A 17,118-nucleotide genomic window follows, 5' to 3' on the forward strand; every position below is an offset into this window, starting at 1 on the left:
GAGGAATTGGGAAGATGTTAATGAACACAATTTCAAACCAGTCTGAGAACCATTGTAAACTGTGGTAATGCAAGTTTTTGGCAAAATCTTTTCCCATTTACTGACCCAGGGTTTGAAGTGACAAATAATTTTCTTGAATCGCACTGAGAACCCCTAAAATAGTTTTCTAACAAAAAAGGCATTACACGTGTGTTTATTAAGGTGACCAGATAAATGTCCCCGATTTTTAACAACTTGTCCCACAGCGTTTTAAAAAATCTTGATTTTTGGAAAGAATGCATAACGCGGTAGGGAACGACGGGAGAATACAGTTTTCGGCTGCCATGTGGCTACTTCGCCAGAATATGAGTCTTATATTATTTTTGTTAATTTTATAATGTTAAATTTTTATAATAACAAATAATTGTTAACAACTCATTATCGAGAACTGCTTATTAAAGTTCGCATTATTGATCAGTTATAAGAATTCGAGCACCATTGTTTGGATTTGATGGCATTTTTTGGCATTGGCAATGACGAAAACATTTTGGAACTGTCTCTCAGACGATACACATTGTACTGAGTGTTGGTGCTAGTTAAACAAGTGATATCAACAAATCAGCTATTCAGATAATTTAGGTACGTAATTTATTTATTTATTTCATAAACACATAAATTTTCGGCTAATCTTTGGAATATGGTAACAGGTAGTTTGGCGACATTTTGGTAAGGCGATAAAGGTAAATAGCTAGGACTTTAGCAGTGTACATCGATAGAGTCAAGAGTGTGTGCAATGCCATTTTTGTGCAATTCTGGGCTGTTTTTTAAGTGAAAATAGGTCGACGTGTACATGGATGATACCGTGTATGTGCAATTCTTAAAAACGCGGCAAGCAGTGAGCGATTCTGCACTTTCTCCCAATTTCGCACTTAATCTTCCTCATGATTAAGCACTTTTGCTCCATAAAAGTTCTAGCATAAGCGTAATTCGACTAGCAGATTCGACTAGCAGAAAAAAATTTTGAGTAAAAAAATAATAAGGTTGATCTTTACAATATGGTAACTGGTAGTTTGGTGACATTTTGGAGGCGATAAAGGTTACTACCTGGGACTTTGGTAATAATGTGAGCAGTACTCAGTTCTGATTACGCATTATTTTGTGTGAGGGAAATGAGAGATCATGGGATATGTCATGTGATATTAATGGACGAATTACGGTTCTTTAATCGGAAAAGGGGGGAAATCGGGAAAAAATCTGGAAATTTTGTATTTGGCTTTATTCTGTGTTGTGTGAAACAGTGTTCGTGAATTTTTGGATCCCATGGCCGTAACTAAAGTGAATTTGAAATGGGTATTTATGTATGTATTAATTTAATGTATGTGCTCATTTATATTTTAAGTAGTGTTTTTGAATTTAATTATATTTTAATTAAATGATAGTTATTTTGTGAATTTTATGTTTGCCGGAATTTGGTATACATTTTAGTTGAAGTAAACGTACATGGAAATAATTTAAATTTTTGATACTAAGTATTTGTAATGCTTGCGGTATGAATTCGTTGGTGACGTGTATAATGTAATAGATGATTTAGAGGTTTTTGGATATTTTATTTATTTTATATGTGGAAATGTTCATATTTGGAAAGGGTAAATACTTTTTCGCGATCAGGTAATTTCATATATGTTCTTTTTACCGGGTTTAAAGATTGAGAAAATTGTCATGTATTTTCGTGAAATTTTTCTAATTTATGAGAAAAAAGCAGTGCACATGGATATAGTGAAGAGTGTGAGCAATGCCATTTTTGTGCAATTCTGGGATGTTTCTTTAAGTAAAAATAAGTCGGCGTGTACATGGTTTATGTGTATGTGTTATTTTGAAAAACGTGTAAGGAGTATGGTATTGTGCACTTTTTCCCAATTTTGCAGTGAATATTTGTCAATTAGTGATTAAGCAGTTTTGTTAGATAAAATTTCTAGCATAAGTGTAATTCGGCTAGTAGATTGTTGGAAGAAGTGTTCAGTAGATAAAAAGAAAAGAAACATGTCTTTACTTCGTGAAGACAAAATGGCGGCGGGGAAAAAAAATAGAGGATTGCTGTAGGAGAGTTGGTCGCCAAATTTTCGCAAAAAAAAACGCCAAGTTACCATAATGTAAAGATCAACCAATAATAATAATAATAATAATAATAATAATAATAAAGTAGCCGGTTGGGTTGATCAACCAATAATAATAATAATAATAATAATAATAATAATAAAAAACTAGCCGGTTGGGTTGATCTTTACATTATGGTAACTTGGCGTTTTTTTGGCGAAAATTTGGCGACCAACTCTTCTACAGCAACCCTCTATTTTTTTTCCCGCCGCCATTTTGTCTTCATGAAGTAAAGACATGTTTCTTTTCTTTTTATCTACTGACCACTTCTTCCAACAATCTACTAGAGGAATTACACTTATGCTAGAAATTTTATCTAACAAAACTGCTTAATCATGACAAATATTCACTGCAAAATTGGGAAAAAGTGCACAATACCATACTCCTTACGCGTTTTTCAAAATAACACATACACATAAACCATGTACACGCCGACTTATTTTTAGTTAAAAAAACATTCCAGAATTGCACAAAAATGGCATTGCTCACACTCTTCACTATATCCATGTACACTGCTTTTTTCTCATAAATTAGAAAAATTTCACGAAAATACATGACAATTTTCTCAATCTTTAAACCCGGTAAAAAGAACATATATGAAATTACCTGATCGCGAAAAAGTATTTACCCTTTCCAAATATGAACATTTCCACATATAAAATAAATAAAATATCCAAAAACCTCTAAATCATCTATTACATTATACACGTCACCAACGAATTCATACCGCAAGCATTACAAATACTTAGTATCAAAAATTTAAATTATTTCCATGCACGTTTACTTCAACTTAAACGTGTACCAAATTCCTACAAACATAAAATTCACAAAATAACTATCATTTAATTAAAATATCACTAACCATGTACACGTCGACTTATTTTTACTTAAAAAAACATCCCAGAATTGCACAAAAATGGCATTGCGCACACTTTTCACTATATCCATGTACACTGCTTTTTTCTCATAAATTAGAAAAATTTCACGAAAATACATGACAATTTTCTCAATCTTTAAACCCGGTAAAAAGAACGTATATGAAATTACCTGATCGCGAAAAAGTATTTACCCTTTCCAAATATGAACATTTCCACATATAAAATAAATAAAATATCCAAAAACTTTTACCTCTAAATCATCTATTACATTATACACATCACCAACGAATTCATACCGCAACCATTACAAATACTTAGTGTCAGATATTTAAATTATTTCCATGCACGTTTACTTCAACTAAAACGTATACCAAATTCCTACAAACATAAAATTCACAAAATAACTATCGTTTAATTAAAATATAATTAAATTCAAAAACACTACTTAAAATATAAATGAGCACATACATTAAATTAATACATACATAAATACCCATTTTGAATTCACTTTAGTTATGGCCATGGGATCAAAAAATTCACGAACACTGTTTCACACAACACAGAATTAAAGCCAAATACAGAACTTTCAGATTTTTTCCCGATTTCCCCCCTTTTCCGATTAAAGAACCGTAATTCGTCCATTAATATCACATGACATATCCCATGATCTCTCATTTCCCTCACACAAAATAATGCGTAATCAGAACTGAGTACTGCTCACATTATTACCAAAGTCCCAGGTAGTAACCTTTATCGCCTCCAAAATGTCGCCAAACTACCAGTTACCATATTGTAAAGATCAACCGCAGGTTGCTGTAGCAGGGTTGGTCGCCAAATTTTCGCCAAAAAATCCCTAAGTTACCCTAATCCAAAGATTAACCAAATTTTTATGAATTTAGCAGACAGTACTCTTTTTATTTATATTTTATAGTGGCGGGAAAAGGTCTAGTGTTGGCCTCGGAAGTGATGCTTACGACTTACGTTAAGGTAAATTCAAAGGAAGAAATATAGGATTAAATTAAAATAATTTTCAAAATATAGTTACTTTATAAGAAATAAATTAATTTAATTTTTTAACTAACAATAAAATATGTTCATGGAATTATGTACCTACTTACTGTGTTTTTAAGCAATACATATAGATAAAAATTTATAAATATACAATAAATTACTTATTTAGATTTCTAACATAATGAGTAAGAACAGAAGATACAAATTCAAAGATGATCTAAGAAGTAAATTTCCTTTTGTTAAAAAAAACCAAAAGCGATTACATGGCAAAATGTGAGAAATGTAACGGTGAGTTTTCTATTTTATCCGGCTGGAAGAATGAGATTTCAAAGCACTCGGGGACACAGAAACAAAAAAGATATTTAAACAGTACCTGCATCTTCCTCCAAAATGCAGGAATTCTTTCAGAAAACAATTTATGGAGATGAAGAAAAGAAATTAGCATTAGCAGAAGACTTAATGTCTTTTCATGCTAATCACAATCATTCCTTCAGATCTTGTACATCACAAGTTCTCCAAAAGTTATTCAACAAAAAACGACATCAGTCTACTAAAAGAATTCACCGAAATGAGAAATATGCCAAAGAATAAAATAATACTATACGTAAATTTTAATGTATTATATTTGTAATTTGTACTTCTGTTCAAATTAAATAAAATATATTACAATACTATTTTTGCATTCTATTAAAATTTGTGTTGCTCTATATAGACCAAATTTTTAAGCAAGTATCCCCCCCCGGTAAATGGTGTCCCGCTTTACCAATGTTAAAATCTGGTGACCTTAGTGTATTATGTATATATGACAATACGTAAATTACGAAGATGTGGTTCTAAATATAGATTAAAATGTACGACACTGAGTTTCATCTTTTCAAATTAAAAATAAACTATCACTGATTATAAATAAACAAAAACAACAACAATATACCATATTAAGTACTTACTTAATATTAATACATTAAATGTAACCTAGCTAGAGGGTGAAAAAGTAAAAGAACCACAAGAAATATTTGTTTATGATGAATGCCTTTCTTTATAAGCTTTGCACAAAAATTTACACGATCTTCTAAAAAAAAATTACAGAAATAGCAGTGGAATTTTAATACTTATAAAAAAATATTGAAAAACTTAACGCGCGGCACATTTGTCTTGTTTACATATCGCGCGAATAAATTCTGACGGTTTCAGTTACGTGTTTAAGCCATACCAACATTAAAAATAAGTTATAATTCATTTTGAGAGTGCAAGTAATGCGATTCACTGCAAGCAGTACGGATTTTTTTCCATTAATTCAAAATGAAAGTGTAGTTAATAAGGAAGGAATGTAGCTGTAGAAATATTTAGACCACTCCGAGTTGATAATCAAGTTAACGTAAATGAAAGATGACGATTGCTGCAACTGCTGGTCAACTAAACTTGTCACCATGAATTGTACTGAAAAATGAAAACAAAGTAATTTTGTACAATTGTTGATACGGAAATAACAATGCTGTTTGGGAATGTTTTAACTCTTTACATCTCGTTTAGTGCAATCGATTTATAAATAATTGGAGTCATTTTATAAATTGGTAATAATATCAAAATGTCTGCTGTGCCTGAAATAAGAGTTTACTCCCCAACAGATAGAGAAAATAGTGGTGACAAAACTAATGTTTTTACCTGGCACACTCCAAAGTTTGAGGTAACAACTTCCTATGCATCCAAGAGTGAAAACCAACAATTGCGTTTCTTTGGTACGAATAATAAAGGTGTCAATATATATTTTAAGAGTGATAAATATTCCTCTGACATATCGGACGCATTCCAGCCGTTAGGATTCGTTAAATGGGAAAATACGTTTAATATGAGGTCATATAATTTGAGTAATTTTCCAACTAGCACTACAAGTTACCGCACTGCCTACAGATCTCAAGCTGTAGCTATGCAGAGGGCAAGATTGGGATTTGTCACTGGAACTGCAAAATCCCTTGATGTATTGAGACAAAACATGCAGAAATTTATAAATAAAGAAATTGATGATATTATTCAAAAGTACGTTGAAAAATTTTTTAAGCCAGGTATTGAAAATATAAAAATCAATAATGGGGAGAACTCTGTGTCTGATCAACATATTCATAGTGTTTGTCGGCAAATTCTGGAAGAAGCCAAAAAAATGTACCAAAGTACTGCTAATAGAGGAGGTAGTCCAGCTGATTTTGTGGAAACAGAGAATGGCTCATCGAGTGAGCAAAAAGCAAATAATAATAATTTCTCCAAAACTTTATTAAAAAAGCGTAAGGATTCTGATACAGACTCTGAAGCCAGTTTTATTCCAGTGAAACCAAAACGGAGGAAAGGTAGGCCACCTAACATTTCTTCAGGACGTTCGACACCAATGAAATTTAAAATTGAACAAGTAAGGAGAGAAGGTCCAAAATGGGATCCTTCTCGATTAACTTCTGATACTCGATTCATAATGGGAGCTAAGGCAAACAAAGCTCTTGGACTTGGAGCTACTCGAGGCAGATTATATATTAAACACCCTGAGATTTTCAAGTACTCTGGTGATCAGGAAGATAAGCAATGGCTGTATGATCATAATTTAATGCCAGCTACTGGAGGGAAAGCTTATATGCTACTGGTTGAAGACATAAAAGAACTTGCAGAATCGGAGGAATATCGAAATAATCCTGCTCTTATGACTGATGAAATAGTTGGTTTTACTGTTCCTGATTCTATCATTCAAAAAATGAAACAAACTATGTTACATATGCGAACTGACATTCCTTCCAGAAAACGTGGTAGGCCACCTGCATCAAATTCTGATGGGAATGTTGATGTAAAGATTGAAGATTTTACATCTGATGAAAAGCATGGATCTGGTACTGCTTCACCTACAGATGATCTAGACCTTTTAAATTCAGATATGCGGTCTACAGATCCTTCACCGTTTAGTTTAGGTACTGGATTTGAAGATGTTAGTCCAGCTCAACCTGAAATTTCACCTGCGCCATCTGATCTCAGCACAACATTTGAACCTCCATTGTCTGCGCCATTTGACATAGGAACCACTCCCTGACTTAAACATTTAATTGATACTTACTTATTTTCACAACCACCTCAATAGGAATCACAAATGTTTCAGAACACACTAAACTCTGGCAACCACAAGCATAACAGTAGGTAACCATGCAGATGATAATTCTTCGGTTTTAAATGTTGTTTTCTTTGCCATTTTGGTATGCAATTTTTTTTTTTTTTTAAATTTCAAATTTTAACAGTTTTTAGTGATAAATGATGATTATTTTTTGTCTTAAACTTTATTTTAAAATATGTGTTTGTGGGATTTGCCTGCACTGAAAGAAAGTTGAGTAAAATTTCAACAGGAAAACGTTATTTTGCTGCAAAATCACTGTAGGACCAATGCATTGAATCTTCTCTAAATCACTGTCATCAAATTTTCACCAGCACAAAATAAACAAAAGCCTGCTTATAAAAAGTTTATTTTTTTTAGTAAATACATGGCTAAAACATAAAATATGTATATATATATTTTTTTATAGCAGAAACTAATTTTTTCTCTTCATAAAATTTGCCAAACTGAACTAAGGTGGTTGTGTTAATATGTAAGTACTGTTTAGTTTTATTAATCTAATAAAAATTTGCTTCCTTCTCAGTTGGAGATCAAAGGGTCAAACTTTTGGTGGAATATTTACTCGGCAACAATTGTAAAGGTGATAATAATCAATGAAATAATGGTAGTTTATTTTAGTAAAAAAGAAATTTGTCATCATTAATGTCCAGATATCACCAATCTGAAAATTATCCAGATTACTTATTCAAATTAATAATGTGGTATTTAAAAGGTAATAAACTTATTCAATATGCATAATGTAAAATAACCTGTAATATTCTGAATGAAAAAACGATACTCTGTAGCCTATAAAGCAGTTGCTTATTGAACATAGGCCTATTATTCCTTCTTTTCTGTACTGTATCTGTCAACTTTCTCAGTTTTCATCATGTCTTTGGTTCTCTTAGTAGATCACAATCAGTAAAAATATATTTAGGGGTACCCCTTGGCAATTTTTGGCAGTACATGGATACCAAGTTTGTGCAATTATTTGATTTTTTATTTTGGCGTTACATAACGGCGATTTTCACTTAAAAAAAATCACATACTCCTATCTATCTTAAAAAGAACACAGAATCCTATTTTCACTTGGGAAAAAAAAAAAAAAAAAAAAATCACAGAATTGCACAAACTAGGCATTACGCATTCCCTTGACTTTATCCATGTACATGTCAACATACTTTGACTTAAAAAAATCACCAGAGAATTGCACAAACTTGGCATTGCGCACTCCCTTTGTCCATGTACACATCGATATATTTTCACTTAAAAAGTCAAAGGAGCACCCAATTCTTGATAAAAGTATATTTATGGAACATTCAACTACTCAGGTTACCATAAATGAAACAACAACTTTGCGATAATACAAGAGGTACCCTTCAGTCTACTCTAAACTCATAATCTCCCAGTGTTTGAATTTTAGCCTTTATTAAGGAAGGCAATGAATGAAATTCAAACTTCATGCAAATATCATTCTCCTATCTTGGTGATTTTATTCATAATTTTTCATATCAAATTTTATTTGATTTGAATTGTCCTGATCTGCTTCAGATTTTAAGACAGTTTGGTAAATAATGTAAACATTTCTTGAAATTTTATAAAAATTCTATTAATGATTAATTAGTAAATATTTTTGTACGATTTTATCCTACAGCAACTTATGGTATATGACTAAGTTTATTTATGTATATCAATTATTAATTTATGTGCATTACTAATTTTGTTTTTATTATTTCCTTGTACAAATATAAAATACTGTAATCGGGAAAATTTTGAGTATCATATTTCAATAGAAATGTGCATTTTGACTGTTTCCAAATCCATTTCTACAATTTTTTTTTCATGACTTCTGTACATATGTAAAAAATAATGCACATTTTTTTCCAAAATGGATTGTAAAGTAGATACAAAAAGAATTTTTTCATGATGTCTGTATATATGCTTATATATCTACATATGTATGTATGTATGTGTCTGACATAACTCTACAATTAGCTGTAGAATGATGAAATTTTGTATACGAGACTGCTATAACATCTAGTCATGCACCTTTCTTTTTTTTTTTTTTTTTTTTTTTTTGCAATCAGCAGTACCAAATGTATACCTACCCCTTACTTGGCTTAAAAGTACCCAGTATCTACTTTCCCAGTCATTGGTCATAGACATTACAGAAGTGTTTTAAACGACAAAAATATTCATATTTTGGCAGTGTCAATTTAAAAAAAAAATATTCATTATCCACAAATAATGAAATCTAACTTTTAATGTGATCTCCAGGTTAATATAGTTATACTTTTGGAAAGTTTTATACTTGTTAAAATTGTAAGTTTAACTTTGAAATTTTGTAGTACATTTAATTTTAAAAATTTGCAGTTTCTGATGTCATTTTCATTTTGCCTTGAGGGCTTAGTTAATTACGTTAGAATAATATGAGGAAATGCAGTGCGGAAAATGTGTATAATTTAGTAGGCCGTACAAGGAAGTCGTGGTGTTCACATCCATTTTTTTTATTTGAAAGTACTTTTATAAATGAAAGCTTTCTATTCCTGTTCAGCATTTTATCAATAAAAATATAAAACATTTACAAAATTAACTTGGCCAAAGAAAATGAAATTCATATTATCTAATTGGATATTAATATATTTTGCATCAGATTCATATTATAAATAGTTCATTAACTTGAACCATAAAGTGAATTAAATCAATATGGAGTTCTTTTCAGATCGTATTGCTGCAAAATTTAAAAAACTCTGAAAAACTTTCTGTTTTTTACATTTCAAGACTGAGGTTAGGTTATTTAATTATGGCAAAGCCTTGAGGGCTGTCTGCCTAAGGAGAGGGATGCCTTCGTGGAGCACTTTCTAGGGTAAACTGGCTCGTATACACATTACACATGGGGAAAACCACGAAAACACCCATGCAGCCAGCCCGTTCGCGGAATTCGAACCTCGGACTGAACTACCAGTGTTCAGCGACTTTACCGCTCAGTCGCTGGTGGGCCATTTCAAGACTGAGAGCTATGCTGTAGGAATTATTGATTAGCCATAATATTTCTTTTTTTAAATTATACTGAATATGGACATGTTTTATTAGTTTTTTTTTTTTTTTTTTTTTTTTTTTTTTTTCCAACAAGGAAACTTTTGTCCTATCATTTATCATAAATTTGTACAAATCATAAATTTGTTACAAATTGTATATGCTAAAATTTAATAATACTTATTGTCTTCTTTAGGTTTCTTAGGTATGCATGCAGGTTTTCTTAAGGTCATGCATGCATATGCGTAATTAAAAATTAATTTCATAACTAGGATTTCTCCTTTTGTCAGAATATACTGTATTTATGTATGCTTTAATGTATTAACTTTTGTGCCATTTTGTAGTTTCCTTTCATTTTTAATTGAAAGTATCATAAGTAATAACTATAAAATGGCTCTAAGTATTTTATATAAAAGGAAGAGGTGCTGGTCTCTTATCCTAGGTAGAAAGACACATAGATCATTTAGCCCATATATATTAAATAGGTCCTCTTAGACGTAATGGTAAACCAAGTTATGAACCGAAAGAAATTTATATTCAAAATAAGATCTACTTGTTAAAATGATTCTGAACAGAAGTATTTTATTTATACTCTGATGCTGAACAGCTTCATATGTGGAAAAATTCTTTGTGAAAATAAGAGTAAATTGGTGTTGCTAATTTCTTTTCTATTATATTAAAAGAAATCTCAAGGCTTTTATAATTTTCAGCATTCTTCATCACTGAGGCAAAATGTGAGATCAGAGAATAAAAGCATATTATGACTAGCAGATGAAAATTAAAGTTTTAGAAAATATTTAAATTATGTGTTGTTTCTTTAGATCAAAATGCTATTGCACAGTTAAAGTTATTAAACTTTTTTTTGATTAAAAAAAAAAAAAAAACTCTTGGATTGTAGTGGTTTAAAAATCCACAATATTCTGAGGTATATCTGAATAACAAGTCTGTATTTAATGGAGAAAGTACACATTTAGAGATAATAATGTGTAAAATGTCAGAAAAATAAAGCAGTGATGCTTTTGCAAATAATCTTCTTAGTAGCCATATATATAATAATTTTTCTTAATAAAAATGAAAAATGTTTGGAAAATGATTAATACAAATAATCTGATATTTTGTTTCTATTAAATAAAGATCACAAAATTATCTTTAAGATATCCTGGTTATACGGTTATGAAAAAACTAAACGAAATTATATGAATAAGTATGTGTTTTCATTATTTTGAAATTATCTTTAATGAAGTTGGAGTTAGTGAGTAGTCATATATGACTGCCTTTGAATTTTTAGGGAATTTTGTATATTACATATAATAACAATAATTAAAATTACTTTTGAATTAGTTCATTTCAAGTAAAATGTGTCGGTAATTATTAAACATCAAGTGATAGGAGAAATATAAATGTAAAAATTGTACTTGAGGAAAATAACTTTATGCAGTTTACTTATTTGACTGATATATACTGAAAGAATAATTAAAATTATCTTCAAAGAATGCAAATTCTGTGTTAAAAAAATAGAAAGAATTAAATCTTCAGTAACGAATCATAGCTGGCCCTTTAACCACAATGTTAACTTTAGTTTTGCAAAATTTATGCGCTAAGCTGAAAAAAGCTGATGAACTGGATTTCCATTTCCTTTTACATTCATGAAAATTCTCTTTCTTTAGTAATGGCATTAATTCCAATCCAGTTCTCAATAATTTAACATCATAATATGTCAAAACATTGAAATTGATAAAATTTTATTCAAAATCTAAAGCCAATCTAAGGTTGCTCTTTTGTCTGATTTTAAATTGCTTATTAACGTGTTTCTTTTCCAGTGTGCTGTTAGGCCACATTGAATGATAGCATTTTAGACATTGGCTATTTGCTAAAAACCATGTATAAAATAAATTAAAGATCTTATGTCTCCTGCACTGGCCACATTTGCATAATCATATGGATGGTAAATGATATGATAGCTTAATATAATATGATAATGATATGGAGTAACAGCCCCAAGATTTGGAAAAACTACACTGATGATACTTCTGATGCCAAAAATTTGTTCAGATTTTTAAAATTATACTTTATATCTCAAGCCCATGTTTTCCTATAAGTTTTCTATAAAACCACAAATGACTCATTATTTTGATTAGATATATAATTAGATCTACTTCAGGGACTGCAATTACTTGGTTTAAATTATCTGTATCTGAAAAAAGGCTGTAAAGTCTGAAATGTATATATTTTGTATAATTTATTAAATGACCTTGGTTTTTGAAATCTGTTTTGTTGAAATCATGAAATGACATATTACTTTGTAAAAGTGTATACTGTGTGAAATTATTTTGTAAATGATAGACTGATGTTATAAAATTGAATTTACTTATGTTGTATAAATGATTGTTTTGCAGGAAATTCTGCATTGTTTTGAGATTTACGTATATGCATGAAAATGGTTATAATGTATTAATAATGTAATACTGTAATACCTTAAACTGCATTGTAATTAATTTTTAGATGAGTGAAGAAAACTGAGTTAAATTTCTGTAGATATTATATAGAAATGGGCATGATTTTGCTGTACATTTAATTAATAAGTTTCAACGAAGAAAATAAACACAATATCCATTCGCATTTAATTAAAAATTTGTTATTAATGGAATTAAAGTTTATAAAAATTGCATGTGATGCAAAGATTATTAATACATCATAAATTAATTATTATTAATACATCATATAATTTATGTAATTTACGTCACAATAATAAAAGTTTAATGATCTCGTAATGGGAGAGTGAAGTGTCTGTTTATTATGCTTTGAAGTCACAAACAATATTGGTTTAAGTTATCTTTATTGAATTGTAAATTAAAATTTTTAAACGTCTTGTAACTTTTAGAAACGTTTTATTGGATTTCCTGTAATGGAATGGAAATAGTTGTGTTGAATTCAGCCATTCTCTTTGAGAACAAACAGATTCGAGAACAACAGGTTCAGAACAAATAACATTCCATTCCAAGTTTTAGCTTATGAGCTTAATGTTTTAAATCTTATTGTAATCAATATGCTCATGTGATTCTTCCATTTTTAAAAAATAAAATTTGTTTGGGTATGGCACCTTTTTTTTTTCAGAAGGGGGTAAAAATTAGTTTTTTTTTTTTTTTTTTTTTGGTGCTTCTTGTACTTTGAGTGTTGTTTTTATGAAGTATGTAATCTGAAATAACAAATGCTGTTAAGTTATTCATTAAAAGTTAATCAGTCTGCTTGAAAATATAACTAAATTATTTATAATACTTTTCAGTTAAGTATGAAATATTCGTCTTTCCTGTATGTCTAAGTGCCCTCAAATTAATGTGATTTTCAGTTACCCATGAATATGCTTCTCTATATTGCTATGAGCTTGCTGTGAGAGTTGGTTCATCTCCTTAACTGGATTAAGATTAGTTTTCTCAAGAAAACTGGTTCTGTAATTACAGAAGATTATTGAATGTGAATGCATTTGCTTGATCCATGTGAAAAATTTCCTTAAACATGCCTGAATTGTAAACACATCCATTTTCTTTCTATTTGAAATTGGTGATGAAATCAAGGTACTTAAGTCAAGATATCAGTGTACATTTGATGTATATGAATATTTTCATTATTATTGCACTTAATGGTGAAAAAAGTACTGATATATTTGAGTGTTATTTTAATGTATTTGAAATGTGTGATTTTCATAACTAATCTCACTTTTTTTAAGCCTTTATAAATAGAGATTACTGGGATCACAATGACCTGGAATGTTGCCTATTTTATTGTGATAGTTAGCAAAGCAGTACATTGATAGGCTGAATTGTATCCCAGAGAAGGCATAAATGTTTGTGATGTCTGTTTCCTTTTTTATAGGTGATATATTGGTCTGCCTTATATGATACATCTTTGGCAACATTTTCTGTGATACAATTAAATGATGGATATATTCATCTATCTTCTAGCAAATGGATGTTAGAGGCAAAAGATGGTTGTTGAATTAATTATGTTTCTAAATCAGAATAACGTAGAAATAAATAACTTTGTTATTGAGATTTTTCCTGCAAGACACATTAATGTAAAAGAGCAGCATGCATACTTATTTGAATACCTGCACACTTAATGATACTGTGTTGTATGATTATATAAAAATTTTGGTACTTATGTATTATCCTGTCGACCATAAAACTGTTGCCAAGCAGTGTGATTTCCCGCCAGTTATGGATAATTGCAATATAACAGCACTCGTAACATCTGCACTTTCATTTGATGTAACCTTGATTGATTCTCAGTAAGCCACGTTTTGTCACGTTGAATACAAGGATATAAATTATTAATTGTTACTGCTGTATTTTTTTCATAAATTTGGGGGGGGAGGGAAATTGGAACTTCTACCTACCTGCTGTAGAAAAGGAAGCTGCGAATTATTCTCAAAGTTAAAGGATCTTGCTTTGGAAATGTGTGTATTAATGGACACGATATGGTCAGCTTAATTGGCCGACTAAATAGTAATACATTGGAACAATTGCTTGCAAGAATTTTGTACTCAAATTATGCTAAAAAGAGCTTACAGTAAAATCAGAGGGCCTAACAGAATAGCAGAAACAGACAGAAGCATGTTTATGAAGTGCAAAAAGAAGTTGGTCAAGTATTGATTGCTTATTAAAATAAACAAATAGAGAAGCAAACAGAACTTTTCAAGGGGTTATTATTTAAAACTAAAACATTAAACCCACATGATTAATGAATGTCGAACACACATTTCATTCTTCCTGCCATTAAATGATTCAACCAATTATTATTATTCTTTTTTATATATATTGAAAATATTGCAGTAATGAGTGGTGCAACTTTGGCAGGATCCTCGCCAACTTTCATGGTCGATGGGATACTACAAAGGTACCAAAATTTTATATAAAATACTGTGTTATTTGGAAATAATAATTATATATTTACTTTTTAAATAAATGTATGTGAGTTATTTTATTATCAAATTTGCCCTCCTTTTTGTAATTTTCAAATTATGTAAATAACTCATAAAAATGTTCTGAAAATATATTCATGGTTTTATTTTTGTTTTCTGTGATAGCTTTATGTTTATTCAATTTAAAAGGAGACATGGGTGGAAATGTATTAATTATTCATTAAATAACCATAAAAGTGATTTATTTAAGCATATTAAATTATGTACTGTTTTAATTGTAATCATGAAGATTAACTTCGCCTGAAATAACTCAGGATTCCCACTCACCTGGAAAGTTAGAGAAGTGGAAAATTGTCCGGGAAATTATTAACTTTTTTCAGTAAGACCGAAAAAAAATCGAAACCCTCCTGCCAAAAAGTATTACATATGCTCAAATATTAGGTACGATACCAGCTGCACGAAATTTAATTGATGACCTATTTTCTTATCTAATGAGAAGACTCTTTTCTTAGTGCCAACTACCCTGCAATGACCAATAGCCAGCTTTTCCATCCCCCACCTTGTATATGGTGAGTAGTTATTTATCCCCATAAATGCAACATTTTATTGAGGCTACAAGCCTGTATTTTTTTATCAAATATTGTAAAAACTGTGCATGCAAAATAAATATTGAATTAAAAATCTGCCGTGTGCTAAAGTAAAAATGAATTTCTTTTACGCTTAATTTATAGTTTTATAACGCTTAAAAGAATAATCTGCTAGATCTTGTATATTCTCTACAAGAATTCAAAAGTTTCCAAGCTGTAGATTTTAGCTGTTGGTATATTAATTTTGAATAATAAAACTGATAGATTAATGGCATACATTAAAACTGATGCATAATCAACCAATCAAATATCGGATTTGTAAAGCACCTTAAATTAGTTTTCTAGTGTAGATAAATATTAACAAATCTTAGACAGTAGAATGGTTTTTAAATTTCAAATTTACCATTTTTGGTAAATAGTTTTAGTTTAATGAAAAAAATTCTCTTTATTAAATCTATATATTAGGTTTCTTAAGCAGTTCTAAATTCATACTAATGTTATTGTAATATATGTCTTATTGAGTTTTCCATTTTTAATCATTGAAGTTATTTAACTTTTCTTACAAATTACGTATTTAATATTAGAAACGTTTAATTATTTATTCATTTTTCCAGTTACTCTCTGTGATATAATTTGACATACATTTAATTTCTAATACACATTTAATTAATAATGATTGATAATTAGAAAAAATTCCAATTCCCTTATATTCATATCTTGGATTTTTAATTTCCTCTTAATCCATTTCTTTTTCATATATTGTATTCAAATTTTCATGTATGTAGAATTTGTATATTGTTGTATTGTATATACAATACAACAATATACATTGTAGTGTATCTGCGAGATTGGTTTTATGCTAATTTTGATTGTGCATTCGGCAATGCAACCTGTACTTCATATATAAATTGTGTGTTTTAATTCCGCTTTTTACATTCGCCGTTTCTTTTAGCGATTTTTGCTGATTTTTTTAGCACCAGTGTATTTAAAGTATCATTATATGCAACTTCAATCAAAAGTCATTATCTTTTTCTTGCAGCATTTTTCTTTGGTTATTATGACTTTATTTCCTGTGATTATTAGTTACCAATAATTTTCTGCCATTCATTAATTCAATATCAAATGAAATAAATTCGTTGGTGCAATGTTGACAGTCCTAAGCAGGGTAGTAACTTTACTTTCCACAAAGAGATGCTGCTGAGTACCAAACTTTAAAACAATTATATTAAGGTGTTAGCATTATATATAGGGTGCGTCAGAAAAAAGCATACACAGTTTGAACTGTCAAAAAATTTTGTTTCCCACCGACAAGGTTAAATTTCTGGGAAAAGTATATGAAAAATAATATACTTTTTGGTCAAACTGATTTTCCAAATGGTGTTTAAGTAAGTGTTCAAAATGGTGGTCTTCAGCATCGATGCATTTCTGAGTGCGAACACG

The 17,118-nt window shown here is 29.9% G+C and overlaps 2 protein-coding genes across 2 annotated transcripts in view; one reads left to right on the top strand and one right to left on the bottom strand.

Annotated features, from left to right (window-relative positions):
- Positions 1-5,166, bottom strand: part of LOC118195950 (uncharacterized) — a 162,321-nt gene extending 157,155 nt beyond the window's left edge. The window contains exon 1 of the mRNA XM_035367293.2: positions 4,970-5,166. The gene's annotated coding sequence lies outside the window, so the exon portion shown is untranslated. The remainder of the gene's footprint in view (positions 1-4,969) is intronic.
- Positions 5,167-5,332: 166 nt separating this feature from the next.
- On the top strand, positions 5,333-15,774 carry LOC118195953 (deoxynucleotidyltransferase terminal-interacting protein 1). The gene has a single exon (XM_085807925.1). It carries the CDS (start codon positions 5,608-5,610, stop codon positions 7,081-7,083), a length of 1,476 nt encoding a protein of 491 aa, XP_085664051.1. The 5' UTR covers positions 5,333-5,607; the 3' UTR covers positions 7,084-15,774.
- The last annotated feature ends 1,344 nt before the right edge of the window (positions 15,775-17,118 follow it).

This window comes from Stegodyphus dumicola, chromosome 1 (genome assembly GCF_044657685.1).
Source record: "Stegodyphus dumicola isolate Sdum_Otavi_A_Nest chromosome 1, ASM4465768v1".
In the NCBI taxonomy this organism is placed as follows: Eukaryota; Metazoa; Arthropoda; class Arachnida; order Araneae; family Eresidae; genus Stegodyphus; species Stegodyphus dumicola.